Source organism: Rana temporaria, chromosome 1 (assembly GCF_905171775.1).
Source record: "Rana temporaria chromosome 1, aRanTem1.1, whole genome shotgun sequence".
NCBI classification, from domain to species: domain Eukaryota; kingdom Metazoa; phylum Chordata; class Amphibia; order Anura; family Ranidae; genus Rana; species Rana temporaria.
In genome coordinates, this window is record NC_053489.1 from 561,956,669 (window position 1) to 561,975,229 (window position 18,561).

Sequence of the window (18,561 nt, forward strand, 5' to 3'; positions counted from 1 at the left end):
CACCTTTAGCGCAAGGCAAGCTCAACAAAAATGCGTAGTTAAAAATCTTGCCTGCTGCATTTTTGCCCAGTTAGAAAAGAAGGGAAAAAAAAAAAACACACACCATAAGCACAGTAAAACATGTTAAAATCACGTACGGTTTTCAGCACCATTATCGGAAACCTTTTTCATTATCGACAAAATGCAGAAAACACGATTTTCGCAGTCAATATTTCGGCGCATTGCTAACAGGAATATCTACAGCATTATTGGCAACGGCTTTTCAACTGTACCTTAGACAAGGTAAGTCAATAGGACTTACAAAGCCCCGCTCAGGATTAAGCCCGCATCTTTGCCCCCATAGAAAGTGGCTTGCTGGGAGGGAGGACTATGCCTGGCCTCTCACTTCAGTAGCAGGGGACGGTGGAAAACGATTGGAGAGCTCTCTGACTTGGAGGGCCAGTTCCGGCTAGACTTCCTTGGGGCACTCCAGCTCAGCCATTTTCTCAGATCTTTGCCACCCCGACACCTGATACTCACCCTGTTACGACAATGGAGGAACTCTGCACAGAAACAGGAGCATTGCCACACACACTTTCCCTGATATATAACATGCTCATAACACCGACGGGAGACTTCCAACCCCCATACCTGGCCAAGTGGGAGAGAGACCTGAACTGCCACTTCTCCACCAGTAAGAGACAGCATATCCTCAGATTTACACATAAGTCCTCCTTGTGCTCTAAAATACAGGAGGCTAATCAAAAAATTCTCACACGGTGGTACAGGACCCCGGTGCTATTGCACAAGTTTTTCCTCTCCACTTCGGACTTATGCTGGAGATGCCAGAGGTAGGCATGTGCAATTTTTTAAGTTACGAATACGTTTTCCGTCAATTTTCGTTATTTTAGTTGATTCGTTAACATACGAATGAACGAACAATTTAGCACAATTAATGACGAATAACGATATTTTCAAAATAACGAATATGAAAAACAAGGAAGATACAAAAGATGAAAGAAACGAAAACATAGAAACAACGAAAATACCGAACCCAAAAAAAATAATAATTACGAAAAACAAAATGAACGAAAATGCAAACTTACTAATATTCGAATGACCGAAAAGAAAACAACGGAAATGCCGAACAAAGAATAAAAAACGAAAATCAAAACTAACGAAAAATAAATTACGAATCTTCGGAAAACGGAAATGAAAACAACGAAAATACAAAATAATGTAAATTAGCTTTTGTTAGTACTGAAATATTTCTGGACATTGACCAATAGCCACTGAGCACTGTCCCTTTCCTCTGAAGAGGTTTGTTCCTTCCCCCAATGAGCTTCTTTCTCATTACCTCCTGGCTCCTTGTGTCTTTTTCTGTGTTAGACTGCAGTGCATCTAATTTCTAGATTTGTATTTGTAATATCTGACATATTTTAGTTTTCTTCTACGTCAGACTTCATTCTATACAGGGTGTGTGTGCTAAGACAGTCAAGTCAATCACAGTAAAGTATGAATTACAAAATTACGACGAGTAGTGTGTCGAATAAACGTAAAATGTATTCTAACAGAATTACGAATGCAATAAAATCTAAAAAAGTAAATTTTTACAATCAAAGGAAATTAGACACGAAAATACGAATGATCATAAAGCAACGAAAATATATTTCTTACGAAAATACGAATGCGGCATGATGGAAAATATAATGTAAATACGAATAGCAAAACAACGAAAATTAAACTAACGTAAAAACGAAGGAACGAATAAAATCATTTTAAAAATACGAACGCGGCAGAATACAAAATATAACTAAAATACGAATCTCGATTCAACGAAAAATAAACTAACAGAAAAAAACGGAAACAGAAAAAAAAGTGTTACGAAAATACTAAAGAGTACGAATACGATAACTAACGGCTTACGAAATTACGACTCGTTACGAATCACGATAAACGAACAGAAACGAAACGGAAATAAACGAAAATTTTTGCTGTGCACATGTCTAGCCAGAGGGAGAGGGGATCTCTCCTCCATATTTTCTGGTCGTGTCCAGGGTTACAGTCCTACTGGGGAGAGGTCCGTAGAATAGTCTAAAAATTCACTGACAGACCGGTCCCTGCTGATCCGGCTTACTTCCTCTTACATGCCACTGACACACCCACCGGCCAACGTCTACAAAAAAAAAAAAAAAAATATCGGTCCTCAGACACCTGCTCGATGCGGCGAAGGCCTGCATTCCGATTTTGTGGCTGAAAAAGGTTGAGGACATTAACAAAATGGAGGACCTAATCCTCACAAGTCAGGAGAGGAGCGAGGCCTACTCCAAGACGTGGCAGTCTTGGAACATGTTCAAATACTCAACGGAGGGCCAGGCCCTCAGGGGAGTTGACCAGACTGACTGATGCTTTACCGTATGGGAACTGGAGACACCGTTAGGCTGTCTGATGCGATGAGTGATGGCCCCTGTGTTTTTTCCTGTTTTTTGACGACGGGGGGTCATACTCGCAGATCTCCCCTTCGCCCCCTTGTAACTCACCCCTCCCACTCCACCCCCCTTCTACCTCTCCCCCTTCCTTCCTTCTTGCACTATTGAGCGCTGTGTGCCCAAGGGCGCACTCCCGCTTCCACCCTTTCTCTACTTGAATTGTTTTCTCTACTCTAAGTACAAAAAATAAAGATGGGTTGCTGTACTCCGCGAACCATGCTGCTACGACTCGGCCCGAGAGGATGGTATGGTACTCTTGGGACAGCGGATTCTCGTCATCCCTTCCCGGGTTGTAAATGTTAGTTCTTCACCCAATGTTTTGCACATACCTGTCTTAGTTCTATGCAACGTTATCATTATACTCTGTATGCTCTGCATTTGTGCCTTGAGTTGTAACTGCTGTGTTATTATGTGACATGTTTGTGGTTCGTGTGGACCAGTTTCCTGATGATATAAATAAAAAAAAAGAAGAAAAAAAAAAAAAAAAAAAAAAAAAGAAAGTGGCTTGCTATAATGACAGACCCAGAAAAGGAGATTGGGGACCGCTCTTTCAATACCACTGCACATAGCAGGTTAGTACAACAGGTTTGTCATTTTAGGAGGGAAAAAAAATCTTTAGGCTCACTTTAACTTTAGAGGAAGCCCCACTGCAATGGTAGTTTTTAATTTTCTTTGGTGTTCCACTTCAAGTCCTCAAAAGCTCTGCTGAATAAGTCATGAAAAAAAATAGGGATTCCTAAATTGGAGAGAAAAAACCCTTTCTGGCTGAGGTAACTGCTTGTGGCATTATATACACACAAAGTTATTTTGCTCACTAGTCATCAGTGGAAAAGCTCTACCTGGGGCCCCCGCCAATGTCATTCTTCAGCCCAGTATAGAATTAATTAAGAAAGACAGTGTCAGTATTTATTGTGGCACACAGCTGTGAAGATACTCATCAGTTTTATTCTCTGCCAAATGAATGCTCAGAGGTGTTAATGAACTCTTCAATCTTTAGCACAAATTGAAATATTATATTTAACTATGCATTTCATGCATCATAAAGTGACAAAATTGGGAATAAAAATACCTCGTAATATTTATATCCGTTTGCTTAGCAGCAAAAAACAGTTGAGTTGCTGCCTCCTTAGACAAATTCTCCTAGCTTAACCAATGGAATCAATAACGTCTAGAAATGAAGGAGATAGAGCCAAAACAATAGCGTAAGACTGGCCACAAAGGCAGATGCATTACTGAGAACTCTACGGATGGCGAGACATCTGTCTGCCTGGCATACTGCTGGGACACACTAGGATTGTCCTCCCGATTCAGCAGATGGATAAATGAAACACAGATTGCTAAAGCATCACTCCTCTTTTCCAGTGGAAAAGTAAATTATACGCCATTACTTTAAGTGTATTTTCTGACATGTTGGAAAGGCTTTTATGATAGAGATTACCTCATGTAATGCAACGTGCTTATTACCTCACATACAGTATAAGCTACGATTGGTTGGTTGTGTTTAGTGTACCTTAGCACTTGTCAGAATCCATGTGAGATGATTGGGCAAAGCACAGGTTCACTTAAAGCAAATTTCCACCCTCCCACAATTTTTACTTACTTAGAGGAGAGTTCTGCACAGTTCAGACACTCACCCAACCAGCAAATCCAGTGCTGTGCAGAGAAGATCCTCTCCTCTACTGGCAGTGCTTGATCCCGCTTCGTCATGTTTTGCTCCAACGTCATCGAGAGGCTGCTAGCTGTTCCGGGTTCAATCGGCATGCATCTGGAGGTCGCCCTTCTAGGCCTGCTCCCTCCATCTTTAGTAAACGGAAGGCTTTGCCTTCTGTGATATGTGAAATGCATATCCCAGAAGGCAAAGGGGGAACAGTGCACGTCGTTTACCTAGGCATCAGGGGGCAAACACAAGGCCCGCGGGCCGAATGCGGCCCTCCAGGCCATTTCATGTGGCCCTCGCACCTCCAGCTAACCTCTGGTCTTCCTCCAGACCCTTACTTTCTGCTTTCAAGCAATGCATCCAACTTCTTCCCAGCAGCAGCATAAGGGAAAGGGGTGCACTGTGATGTAAGGGAGAGCGAGGGACTCAACTTCTGATGGTGGGGTGGCTCTTGACATCTAATATATGGGGAGGGGATGCCTCCGAAATCTAATCTTACAGATACAACTGGCCCTTTTCGAATGAGGTGCAAGGAAGGGTAGATTTTTTTTTTGGAGGTAAATAAACAAAAATAAATAAAACAGTGCTTGATGTTTGCAGGATTAGAGAAAAGGGATCATGCTGCAGAGGCTGAAGAGCCACTTTAAAAAAAGGGATTGTGTTGAAAGGTTCTGTATTCCCATACAAGTCAATAGGTATAAAAAACACCCTCTAGAACAGTGGTTCTCAACCTGGGTGTCAAATGACGATTTGCCAGGGGTCACCAAATCCTGGGCTGTTCCTGATGCCCGCGCTGCTCTCCCAACCTTTTCACAGCCACCCAGCAGGGCTGTTCCTAAAGCCTGCAGCCACCCATTCAGTTCACGGCATGGCTGGGGGGCAGAGACTAGGATGGAGGAGACCCCATCTCTTGATTTCGGTAGAGGTGTCACTGCTACGAGACACCACAAAGTCGGAGACACAGTGAGTAACACTACCTGTGATTAGAGTTGCCATTATAAGTCCCCACTACAGTTTTCAGATAAGCAGATGGCTTTGATCAAGAGCAACTAAGTTGGCTGATCAGAAATCCCCCCAGCACTGCCACTCATTCCAACTCCCCGCCAGCACTGCCACTGATCCCATTCCCCACCAGAACTGCCACACGTCCCATTCCCCCCCCACCAAGGAGTAAGGGAAAGAATAAAAATAGAGAATACATGGAAAGGAGAGGAAAAGAGGGAGTGGAACAAAGAAAAAGAGAAAGAATAAGAGAAAAAACAAAAAAGACGGCGAGAGAGAGGGAAGGGGTGGGGGGGAAACAAAACAAGATATTATTAGGATAGAGAAAGATAAAAAGTGAAAGAGTAAGACTGGCACATCCTAAAATGTACCATAAAGGGTTTTAATATTATACAAGTGGAGGTGACTCAGGGAGCGCTAAATGTCCGTGGGTTAGGGGTGCAAATTACTTGTCTTGCCTTGAGTGCTGATAACCCACGCTACGAAAATAATTTTACTGTTAGGGGTCCCCACAACTTGGGAAATTTTATCAAAGGGTCATGGCACTAGAAAGGTTGAGAATCACTGCTCTAGAAGCAAGTCAAATGCAGATCTGAAGGAGGTCCAATGCTCCTGTCAAATTCTAAATGATCTCAGAAGCACCTAAAACTGATGTCAATGACATAAAACCAAAGCCCATCAACACTGACTCCATGGCTGATCAAGTGAGAACACCCCACCCCCCTTCATACCTTTTTTTTTTTTTTCAAAAAATTCTTTGGGACTTCTGTCCCATGTCGCGGCGGCAAGGTTCACCACTTCCTCTTTTTTTCATGCCCTCCTCACCCAATTGCCTTCTGAGACCTGTGTGTGTCCCAGAAAATGCTGCGCGACCCGCACATGCGCAGTAGGAAACGGGTTGTGAAGGCGCAGGGCTCCACTTCCGGTTTTCCTTAGTAAGGATCCTGGCACCTGCATCCGGAGCTGCTGACTTAATTTTAATTTACATTTTTTTTCAGGCTGAAACTCTAAAGTGGAACTTACGCTGATCGGAACCCTCTCCCCCTCCGGCGCACCCACTTTCGGCAACACAGTTTCGGGTTTTCTGCGGGCAGAACCGTCACCTCCCGTCCTCCCCCCGTTGTGCTCTGGGAACACTCGGCTCCTAGAGCACAGCGGGAGCCAGTCAGCGGCGCAGCGCAACACGTGCATGCGCCGTAGGGAACCCGGTAGTGAAGCCGGAGCGCTTCACTTCCTGGTTCCCTCACTGAGGATGGCGGGGGGAGCAGCAGAGTGACGAGCGATCGCTCGTCCTCTGCTGCAGATGGCGCTGGACTCCAGGACAGGTAAGTGTCCCAATATTAAAAGTCAGCAGCTGCAGTATTTGTAGCTGCTGGCTTTTAATATTTTTTTTTTAGTGGCACATCCGCTTTAAGCTGGCTATACATTGTGTGAACGTTAGCACAGCACCATGCTTTAGCATAGAAAGTAGAATCCGTTAGCCTATTATAAAGGATTTATATAACGCCAACAGTTTGCGCAGCGCTTTACAATGTAGGGAGACACTACACCAACAGTACAATTCAAAACAAGAGAGTGTTAGACGAGCTCTGCTCCTGCGAGCTTACAATCAAAAAAGGAGGGGCTGCTGAAACAAAAAAGGTAGGGACAAAAAAGGTAGGGACCGAATGGGGAGTAGAAGATTTGATTGTTAGCTGGAGGCAGGACAGGCCTCCCTGAAGAGATGAGTTTTCAGGGATCGCCTAAAAGTGGAAAGAGTTGGAGATAACCAGACAGATTGAGCTCCAGAGGCTGGGAGGGGCTCTGGAGAAGTCGTGGGGGCTTGAGAGCAGAAGGTCTTGGAAGGAGCGAAGGACGGTTTGGGTGATATTTGGAGATAAGATTGGTGATGTAGCTTGGGGAAAAATTGTGAATGGCTTTGTAGGTTATTATTAGCGTTTTTAATTGTATTCGTTGGGCAATGGGAAGCCAATGGAGGGATTGGCAGAGAGGGGTGGCGGAACACTGAACGGTTGGTAAGGTGGATGAGCCTGGCAGTAGCATTCATGATAGACTGAAGAGTGGATAGCTTGCAGAGAGGTAGGTCAATGGAGGAGGAAGTTACAATAGTCAAGGCGAGTGATAACAAGGGAGTGAATTAGTTGCTTAGAGGTCTCAATAGTTCGAAAGGCGCGTATTTTGGAGATGTTTCGGAGGTGAAGTCTGGACGATTCGGATAGGGATTGGATTTGGGGCAGAAAGGGCAGGTCAGAGTCTAGGATTACACCCAGTACCTTGGTATGAGGGGAGGGACTGATGGTTGTATTATTGATCTTGATGGAGAAGTTAGGGGGAGTGGCATGGGCTGGAGGAAAAATAAGGAGCTCAGTTTTAGAAAGATTGAGTTTGAGGAAGTGGAGTGACATCTTATCAGTTATTTATTTTACATATACATTTTTTCCTTGAGATTTGTCATTACTTTGGGAAGGCTAGGAGACAATTGCTGATGTTTTATGCCTTGCAGATCATCTGTCAGTCTTTTAATTCATCTTTTGTTTATGGATTTCAGTTGAGCAATACACATTCCAGAAAAACAAAAACCTTATAGACATAGGTTAATCCAAATGATTTTGCAGTACAAAAATGTGAAGATTGTTAGCGCCAAACCATACCAGTGGAATGTTTTTGTTTTCTTAAAATAAAAAAAAAGTACTTAAAATAACAGAAGGCGCCCTCCACAAAAAGGTAGGGATGAACCAACAAAGGTTATTACAGTTCTCAGTAGAATGTCATTGCTACTGCATAAGAGGGATTTCACCTTTAACCTTCATTGTATTAGTTCTAGAAAGCAGATTACATGACTAAGCTGTTAACAGGCTGTTGGAAGTTCAATGATCCAATGGCTATGCTGTCACTGTTGGCCTGCATACATGCACCGATCAACCACAACATTGTGACCACCCTCCCAATTTAGAATAGGCCCTCTTTTGCTGCCAAAATAGCTCTGACCCCCCTGATGCATGGGCCCCACACTGGAGGCATGCTGCGGCATCTTTTTTGCGATTCGGCACTGCGTCACTTTAATGGACAATTGCGCGGTCGTGCGACGTTGCAACCAAACAAAACTTCTCTCCCCCTCTCACAAATAGAGTTTTCTTTTGGTGGCATTTTATCACCTCTGTGGTTTTTATTTTTTGCGCTATAAACAAAGAAAGGAGCGACAATTAAAAAAAACGTTTTGCTATAATAAATTCCCCCCCCCAAAAAAAAAATTTATATATATATATATATATATATATATATATATATATATATATATATATATATATATATATATATATATATATATATATATATTTTCTCAGTTTAGGCCGATATGTATCCTTCTACATACTTTTGGTAAAAAAATTAAAAATTTGCAATGAGCATATATTGATTGGTTTGCACAAAAGCTATAGCATCTACAAAATAGTTGTAGGGGATAGTTTTATGGCATTTTTACTAGTTTTTTTTTTTTTTACTAGTCGTAGCGTCACGTATCGGCGGGAATAGCTATGGGCGTGTCTTGCTTGTCGCAGCCCCGGCCACCACAAGAGGGCGCCAGTGCATCTCGCTCCAATAGGCCGCAAAGCCGCGGAGTCAATTACCGGCCAGCGCGGCTGACAAGATTGTGCAATGGCGCACGGAGACACAAGATTCCCTTAGCTGTGCTGCCCCAGGTCGCTAATTCTAGGCGCAAATGCGACCTGGCACCCGAAATTTGTCGAACCCTGGCTTAAGGAAGAAAAAAAAAAAAAAAATTATAACAAATTATGTGCATGTACAAATCGCATGGTACCATGCAGTCTGGTGCCCACAAACGCACTTTGTTTGCAATGCAGTGCAGGAAACGCAATTGGAACGTGCCTTTCCTGCACCGCATTCTGGTGTGAACCCGCTTCCATCTTTAGCTACTCCAGGAGAGAATGCAGACATACCAAATTCCCTTCTGTAGGTAAAAGTGTACAAATATGACATTAGGAATCTTTCAGAGCTTTCCATACTAGTGTTACATCACTCCAAATCAAGTACTTCTGAAGCACTAAGGCTACACAATATACTTTTTAAAAAAGTGTATTAATTACACTGCTTAAATACACTGCGCTTGTATAATAAGAAATACTGACCCAAGTTTACCTAATAGGAAAATGACCTACTTATATCTTATGAAGTATTTCCAAGTGGCTCTGAGTGCTACTGTGTCCTGCCATAACCTTACAGAGGAATTTCACAATTGTAAGAACAATGTTTCCAATGAAAGATTTCTTACAACATACATATATGTGGCAAAACTGAAAGCTTGGTGAGCAATTTAGCAGAGCTGCTCGGTTCGATTTTTTTGTCCTGTATTCAAACATCTGATAATAAAAAAAATATTGTACATCTACTAAATTTACCTTTAAAGAAGAATAACTCTTGCCAGAAGATGAAAATGTTTGTTCACCCACAGCACAGGAAGGATAAAGGAGGAAAAAGCCAGCATCTTCAGAGTAATAGCAACTTCGATATTACGAATACAACTAGATTTTTTTTTAAATGACATTATACACACACACACACACACACACACACCTTTTCCCCGGCTTCTGTGGTACAGGTAGTGACAATCATCCGCCAACAAGAACCCAGGGAATGCAGAGTACCCCAAAAACTCACCAGAAAATGCAGTATAGTGCCAGCAGCATCTTCTCATGGAGATTTAGAGACTTCTACTATCCCCAAATCTCGTAAGGCAGGATTGATGGCACCTTCCCCATGGCCAGTGATTGGTGAACCTTGGCACCCCAGATGTTTTGGAACTACATTTCCCATGATGCTCATGGACTCTGCAGTGTAGTGGAGCATCATGGGAAATGTAGTTCCAAAACATCTGGGGTGTCAAGGTTCACCAATCGCTGCCCTAGGCACTGTGGGTGAGAAGGCGAGCATACCATCTAATTTTTTAGTTGCAAGGTTTACTTTAACTGACCAGGGAACATTGGACATCACTGTAGCAGGATAAAAAAAAATCACTCATCAGTCTCTTATACAAGAATTCTCCTAATTCAGTAATAATTTTGGCGACTAAAATATTTTTGTCTACTAAATGAATACTATTTTAGTTGGCTAAAACCAGATGACTAAAATACGACAAAAAATTGCATTTTAGTCAAAAACTAAATTGAAATTTGATGTCAAAATTAACACTGCGCTATCAAATATTTAAGATTGATAATATATTCATGTAATAGGTGCAGCGGCATCTACAGTCGACAGAGATTACAGTTTTTTATATTTTCAAGTTGCACTTTGTCAAAAAGCCATATTTGTTTGTTTATGAAACTCTGTTAAATTTATATAAACGTTGTATATCACAACACACACACATAATATATATTTGGCAATTCTAAAGAAATAATGCATTAAAAATTGTACTTAAAGCGGGGGTTCACCCTAAAAAAAATATAGACCGTTTAATCCAGCATACTGCTAACAGTATGCTGGATTTTTTTTTCGTTCTGTACTTACCTTTTTCCGTCGTTTTCACCCGGCTTCCGGGTTCTCGCTCCCCCCAGGGAGTATGCGTTCCTAAGCTCTGCATAGATGATTGACGTGCGCGTCATCACCTTCCGAAAATATCCGAGTGGGACTCGGCACTTTACGGCACCTGCGCAGTCAGCTCTACACGGCAGGCGCCGTATAGAGCTGAGTCCCCGTCGGATATTTTGGGAAGGCGATGACGCGCATGTGAATCATCTATGCAGAGCTCCCCGTCGGGGAAAAGGAGCGACACTCCCACTCCCCGCAAGGAAGAAGACCCGGAAGTGCGGCTGAAGACAGGTAAGTGTACACATAAAAAAATGACAACGCTACAAGCCTTTATTAAGGCTAGAGATAGGTTAGGCAAAAAAGTTAATTTTAGGGTGAACCCCCGCTTTAACCCATTAGATTTTAGTTCACTAAAATATGACTAAAACAATTCAAATGACATTTTAGTCAAAAGACTTTAAACAAGCCCAGGTTCACACTGGTGCGATTTGACATGTCAAATCACCGGCAATGACACCGTCCCAATCGGTGCGACGCCGCATCTGCAGCACCGCACCAATTTCGAAAAGTAGTTTCTGTACTACCATTTGCGATTTCGGCCCGCAATTTACAATGACATCTATGCAGAAACCTGCGCAGATGTCTCTGTAATCGCAGCCGAAATCGGGAGTGACAAGCGGGAGTAAAATCGTGCGAGTTCAGCAGATTTCGCACGGTTTCACTCCCGCCCCCCCAGTGTGAATCTGGGCTAAAACCAAATTGAAATTTGATGTCTTAAACTCAACATTACTAAATCCCAGAAGAAGCCATTACCTTTGAGAAGTTGGTTCAGGTCCATCGCTTCCTGGAATCCCTTCGGGCCAGACTTGTTTTCAAAATCAGGTTCTGTGGACAACAGAGGCAATTCAAAATGGTACAACACATCCAAGACCAACGTATGCCTTGTCCTCATTCTTATACAATATTGCACACATCAATCCCTTGTTTCACAAGCCATCCAATTAATACTGACACAGCTTAGAATCGGGGTGGTATACATGGGCTGGTATGCTCTGGAAATTACAGGGTAAGTGCGAACTGAATTTTGAGAAGCATTACTTCCTAAATCAGAATTGGGGCTCTTTCACACGGAGCGGACCGTTTCTGGGTCCGCTCCGTGTGTCCGCGGGGATCCCCGCTCAGCTGTCGGCGGATAGGGCGGTCCCCGCACACAGTGCAGGGACCGCCCTGTCTCTGCTCCGCTGTCCCCTATGGGGGACCGGATGCAGCCGGTCCATTCCGCCCAACGGAAGAAAAATAGGGTTTCTTCCGTTCGGAAAAGCGGATCCCGACTGACGCGGACGCTAGCGGATGCTCCATCCGCTATTGGACGCGTTCCCATAGGGATTCATTACAAGTCCGTTAACGGACTTGTAATGAGCGGACGAACGGTCCGCTAGTGTGAAAGGACCCTAAGCCAAACTTTTCTTCCTCTAAATGCTGCCTACATGAGTAGCCCTATTTGAAGACTGCTACTTTCCCTTAGGAAAATACAAGTTGCCTAGCCAACATGCACACATTTCTGTTAGAACAGGTTCCCATCTGTCAGTAGTCTTGTGAAGGTGCTTAGGTATGAAAACCCTTAGAACTGGGACAGTGCTTTGTACTTTTCATTACTGGGATTGCAGAGATGCTACAGCAATGCAAGCGATCTCACTAGAGTAGGAAATATTGCGCAAGTTAAAGAGGTTGTAAAGGTTCGTTTTCTATTTTCTAAATGGGTTCCTTTAAGTTAGTGCATTGTTCACTTACCTTTTCCTTCGATTTCGCTTCTAAATGGAGGGGGTGAGCACGCTGACTAACCCGCAGCCAGAACGGCTCGGATGATGGGGGCAAGCTTACTGAGGAGAAACAGGAAGTGAGAAATTCAGACAAAGAAAAACAAAACATTTAAAAGGGAAATCAAAGGAAAAGGTAAGTGAACCAACAATGCACTAGATTAAAGGAACCTATAAAAATAAAAATACGAACCTACAACCCCTTTAAGTTTTAATATCAGCACTCCTATGGTAACCTTTTCAAAATGGGAGCAATCCAGATCATGTGTGAATAAGCAGGGTTGCACATGCTTACAAGAAAAGATGAGGTTTCCATTTGCAGAATGGAAGAAAGAATTTGAAGAGAGAAAAAACAAAAGCGATTACAGTGAATGGAGCAACAAGTCACAAGAGTTTCAGAATCACTATATAAGCATCTGATGTTGTGACCACAAATAAATGATTGCAGACCAGGAAACAATCTGGCACTTTGTTTCAACTATGCACCTAAAGATGTATGGGGTTACTAAAGTAGCAAACATACATACTCGTCTCTATGTTGCAGCATCGCTGTGCTGCTGCATCTGTCCCCCGCCAGCTCTAACCACAAGAGCTGAGCAATTGCATAACCGCTGATTGCTCAGTCCTCTGTCTTCCCAGAGTGGAGAGCAGCGACTTCAGCCACTGCTCTTCACTCTGCTGCCCCCCCCCCCCCTAGCACTTACTGGAGGGCCCCGCTAAGGAGGCGACAGTTACAGCTGACTTTGGCTCTAAGCCGAGCGCGGAGTGGCTCTGGGACTCTGTGGACTGATTCTGTGCACTCCTATGACCCAAAAGAGATTTGGCCATGCTTCGCTTGTAAAGGTTATATGAAGTGAACTGAAGCTGCCATTTAGGCTCCATTAACATTTGGCCTTTTGGGATCTCATGCAGAATTGCAGCAATTGTGCATACAATCCCAAATCGCACTGCAGTCGCAAAACACGTTTGGGTGCCATTCATTTTCAGTGGCACCTAAAACGCAGTGCCGTTTTGCCATGATTATTGTTCGATAAATCGTGGCAAACCACAATGTGCAAAGTTTGTTGCTGAAAAAAAGCTCCTGCTTTTACACTACAGACAGCAAGGTACCCAGAACTGGTAATCACCATCTGGCTGTGGGCAGCCCAGGCAGTGTGCCTGAATCTGACTAAATATGTCTGTGTGATGTGCAAAATGTGATATGGAAAGTACCTAATATTGTGTAAATACATTTTATTCATATTAAAAAGGTTCCATATTTTTTTTTTTTATATATACATAGGGCTTTTTTTCAGCGGGAACGCAGTTCCAGCACCTCCTGTACTGAAATGTATGTAATGGAAAGAGGTTCTGCGGTGTGCTGGAGAGTCTATTGATGCTGGCTGCTGGGAATCTATTGTTGCTGGGGGGGGGGTCAGTCATTGCTAGGAGGGATGTACTGTTGAGAGAGGAGTCTTTGTTGCTTGCTGCTGGAGGGTCTATTGATGCTGGGGAATCTATTGTTGCTAGAGGGGGGTCTTATGTTGCAGGGGGTCAATCGTTGCTGGGAGGGATATGCTGGCTGCTGGAGGGTCTATTTATGCTGGGGTGGATCTATTGTCGCTGAGGTGTCCATTGTTGCTAAATCTATTTTACTGCCTTTCTTGTTATTATTAACAAATTCTATACAAAATTATACTTGTTTCTGCATTCTCTAAAATGGGTGGTACTGGGGAGGTGGGTAAGGGGTAGAACCAAGGAACGGTGCTTAGAGGTGAGTAGGGGGTGGAGTCAAGGGTGACTTGGAAGGGAGGAGTTCCTGCACCTATTCTCAGAGAAAAAAAAAGCTGTGTGTGCGTGCATATATGTCCGTAATCTCCTCTTTTCAGGTTTCCAGCCAGCGCTTCCCCCACACCAAAAGAAAGCTACTTCCCATGGGGACCCTTGTGCTTGCTCACTCCTGAGCCACACAGCCTGGCTTGGCCCCGCCCCCCTGCTCACAGGTTTTGACCCGAGAGCAGCAGGAGCCAATGGCTCCCGCTGCTGTCAGCCAAGCCTAGGAGAGCCAGTAGAGGGGAGAAGAGTTGTTGCAGAGTGCACAACGCTGGCCTGAGATCAGGTTAGGGAAATATTTAGGGGGGCTACACAGAATGCATTAAGGCAAAACAACCTTTTACCTTTAAAACCACCTTCAGTTAGTCACCAGACATGTAAATTACTTGTTTTCTTACCAATTATGTTTTAAGACAAGCAAAGTCAACCAGAACAGGAAGAATTACCGTATATCTCCTTGCTCACATTCTCTTGTCGCGTAACTTTATTCCTTAGAGCTTCGCTGGTGGCTGCTATGTCAAAGGACGATATGGGGCTGATGTCTGGTGTGGAAAGAGGGGTGACATCTGTGACGGTGTCCTCAGACTCATCAGCATAGTCTCTTAGATCTCTGATAGGTGGTCTTGATGCCTTGCGTTCAGGGGAGCGCAGAGATGATGGCACTTTGTCTTTGAATGACTGATAAGACTTTGACGTTTGGTCATCGGAAGTCGCATCGGAAAACTCTGCATCAGAGCTGGAAATGGAAGAAGGAAAATCCCTGTTGTACTTTGTCACATTTTTCTTTCCAAAACTGGTTTGCTTTGCAGTTTTGGGCCTGGAACTGCGGCTTTCATCTTCGCTGCTGTCATCTTCATCAGGGTAATAATTATCTTCAAACTCCCGTCTGATCTGTGGGATTCCTGTTGGAATGGTTGCTTCTATTTTTAAGCTCTGCACAGAATCTCGGCCTGACTTTGCCGCACTTCTGGGTCTCAATGGATCTGGAGACCACTTAAGTTCTGGAGAACTTCTATCAACAGACGCCATTGACGCCTCTTCACTTTCCATCTTGCGTGTTCTTTGTTCTGCATCACCTCCCCCTTCCTCTGATCTCGAATCCTTATCTTGTTTGTACCCATGCTTGCTAGTGGCCGAGGTGGGCACAACTTTTTTCCCTTTTTCATATTCATCACCACTATCAAAAAAAGAATGATCCACTTCTCCCTCATCAGAAAGATTGGCATATCGCTCCATGATTTGAAATTAGGTTAGAACCTGAAGATGACAAAAAGGAACATACAATTTTACAAATGTGGTTTAATAATTCAATTAAAGTTGAACGGCATCCCAAAAACAAAAAATGCTATTTAAGAGTGTATTAGAATCAGACCCTCTGCAAGATTGTTATTGCGGTTTATATATGTTTTAAAAAAAAAAATGTAATTGTGTGGCCCATGGCTTGTCCTTGTTATGATGTGTCAAGACTGAATTTACTTAGAATTTTTATCAATAAAAAAACAAATTTTTTTTTATTTCGTTTTTAATATCAAGAAAAGGGGAAGGAAGGTATTCCTGATTTTACCTGTACATATTGCTGACCAATATCTGTTTGTTTACACCAGCTGTGTTGAGAAGTGTTGCCCAATGCAAGGACCAGATATTTACAGTGGATGTTATTTACAAAAAGGCAAATCCACTTTGCACTACAAGTGCAAAGTGCATTTTAAAGTGTACTGAAAGTGCACTTGGAAGTGAAGTCGCTGTAGATCCGAGGGGGACATGCAAGGAAAAAAAAAAAAAACAGCATTTTAGCTTGCACATGATTGGCCAGGGATGGACTGGCCATTGGTACTACACAGAGTTTCCCGGTGGGCCGATGGCTTAGTGGGCTGGCTTCAGTGACAGCGGACCTCCGCTCCTCTGTCTCTCTCTCTCTCCCTCCCCGCAGTGCTCACCTCCTCTCCCCCCCCGCAGTGCTTACATGGGGGGGGGGGACAGAGAATCAGGGGGAGGGCAAGAGGAGCAGGGACGACGACCGAGGAGCATGGGGGGAACCAGAAGGAGCACGGGGGAGGGGACAGACAGCTGACTCAACAGCTTTGGCCTGGGAGTTTCTCACTTCTGCCTAATCTTGTCCCATGGGGGGGGGGGGGGGCATCAAACTGATTCTTTGCCCCGGGTGAAATAATGTCTAGCTTCCCCACTGGTACTGCCTATAAGAGTACCAGTACCAGCCATTCTACGCTAATAAAGTAGAACGGCTAGTGGAGGGGGAGAGGGGGATGGGTGGCTGGGGAGGGCCAGGAATTGTCCGGCAGCCATAGGAGAGACCTGTCAAAGCAGGCCAGTCTGGATGAAGTCCAGGGCCAAATTTTTGTCCCAGTCCAGCCCTGTGATTGGACGATAAAATCAGCAGAGCTTCCCCTCAGATCTACAGCGCAGTGCAAAGTGGATTTGCCTTTTGTAAATGTCCTTCGGCTTCAGAGAAGAATAGGACATTTTTGCATTGCATTGTTCTGACATGTAACGCATAGCAATGTGCTCCAGCACATGAGAACAAGTTTTTAAAAAGCCTACACTGATGCATTTTACCAATGCAATGCAGTGCACAGCAGCATGCACACCTTAACAGACGCACCAATGTGAATAGGAGCAAAATTCTATTGTGCAGCCTTAAAGGGGTTGTAAAGCTTTGTGTTTTTTTCACCTTCATGCATCCTACGCATGAAAGTGAAAAAACACCTTGCACTTTACAGTGTATCCTCCGAAAAACAAGCCAACGGGAGGAGGGGCTACAGTGTATCCTCCCAAAAACAAGCCAACAGGGGGGGGGGGGAGGCACAACAGTGTATCCTCCCAAAAACAAGCAAATGGAAGGGGGGGGGCCCCACAGTATATCCTCCCAAAAACAAGCCAACGGGAGGGGGGGGGGGCCCACAGTATATCCTCCCAAAACAAGCCAACGGGAGGGGGGGCCACAGTATATCCTCCCAAAACAAGCCAACGGGAGGGGGGGCCACAGTGTATCCTCCCAAAAACAAGCCAACGGAAGGGGGGGGCACATTGTATCGTCCCAAAAACAAGCAAACGGGAGGGGGGGGCCCACAGTGTATCCTCCCAAAAACAAGCCAACGGGAGGGGGGCCACAGTGTATCCTCCCAAAAACAAGCCAACGGGAGGGGGGCCACAGTGTATCCTCCCAAAAACAAGCCAACGGGGGGGGGGGCCACAGTGTATCCTCCCAAAAACAAGCCAACGGGAGGGGGGGGCACATTGTATCGTCCCAAAAACAAGCAAACGGGAGGGGGGGCCATAGTGTATCCTCCCAAGAACTGTATGCGGTTGTCTGGCATTTAGGAGGTTATTAGAACAGGTGATACAATGCCTCCTTGCCACCTATTGCTGTCTGACGAACGATCGGAACACAGATCTCACTTCAAACAGAAAGTGTAATTGGGGCCTTACTGGTCACCAGGGGAAAAATAAATACAACCATCATATACAAGAAATGATAAGCTGCAATATTAGAAATGTTTGCATTTATGGTCAATACCGATTTAATTCCTCTACCGCAGAAGCGGTCTGTGTTTTGGCGCAAAATTATTTCGCGAAAGGGTCAGCGATGCGTTTTGTGCGCTGAAATGAATGGACTGCCCTACATGTGACGCGCCGTGTCCCATGTTCCCATAGTGTGACCAATTTTAGGCTCAGATACTCACCCAGACCATGGGGGACATGTCTCTTCTGAGAGGAGAAGATGGGACCCCCAGTAATGGAGGAGAGGAGATTGGTGACACACAGAGCTCTCCTGGTGCCCAGTAATGGAGGGTGTCCCCGCTGTGTGGAGGAGATTGGTGACACACAGAGCTCTCCTGGTCCCCAGTAATGGAGGGTGTCCCCGCTGTGTGGAGGAGATTGGTAACACACAGAGCTCTCCTGTCACCCAGCACTGCAAGGAAGGCATCAGGACACCATGGAGACGGAGGAGGGGGCGGGGCTCAGCCTGTCACTATTTATATACGGAGCGTAATCTGCCCATCGCCTAGCAGCTGAGTCACGTGGGAAGAGGATTCAGGCGGCGGGAGGACAGAGGTCAGGGGACGAGCCCCCCTTACCTGTGTGGGGATGGGCTCCGTGTAGATGACAATAGGAATAGAGCGGAGGTCTGTGCGGCTCCCTCACACACCGGAGAATCCCTCTCTGCTCCCTCTTCCCGCAGCTTTCTCACAACATAGCTCCACTTAGCCGAGAACACACCGCCCCCGTATCCATAGCA

At 44.6% G+C, this 18,561-nt stretch overlaps 1 protein-coding gene across 2 annotated transcripts in view; it reads right to left on the bottom strand.

Annotated features, from left to right (window-relative positions):
• Positions 1-18,561, bottom strand: part of CFAP97 (cilia and flagella associated protein 97) — a 41,063-nt gene extending 22,502 nt beyond the window's left edge. The window contains exons 1-3 of one of the 2 annotated variants that reach the window (XM_040334141.1): positions 18,401-18,561; positions 14,750-15,560; positions 11,488-11,559 (exon numbers count right to left, since the gene is read on the bottom strand). In XM_040334141.1, the coding sequence (XP_040190075.1) occupies positions 11,488-11,559; positions 14,750-15,539 (862 nt within the window). In that variant the 5' untranslated portion in view covers positions 15,540-15,560; positions 18,401-18,561. Of the gene's footprint in view, positions 1-11,487; positions 11,560-14,749; positions 15,561-18,004; positions 18,131-18,400 lie in introns of those variants that run through there. The other variant, XM_040334147.1, reaches the window with a different exon arrangement.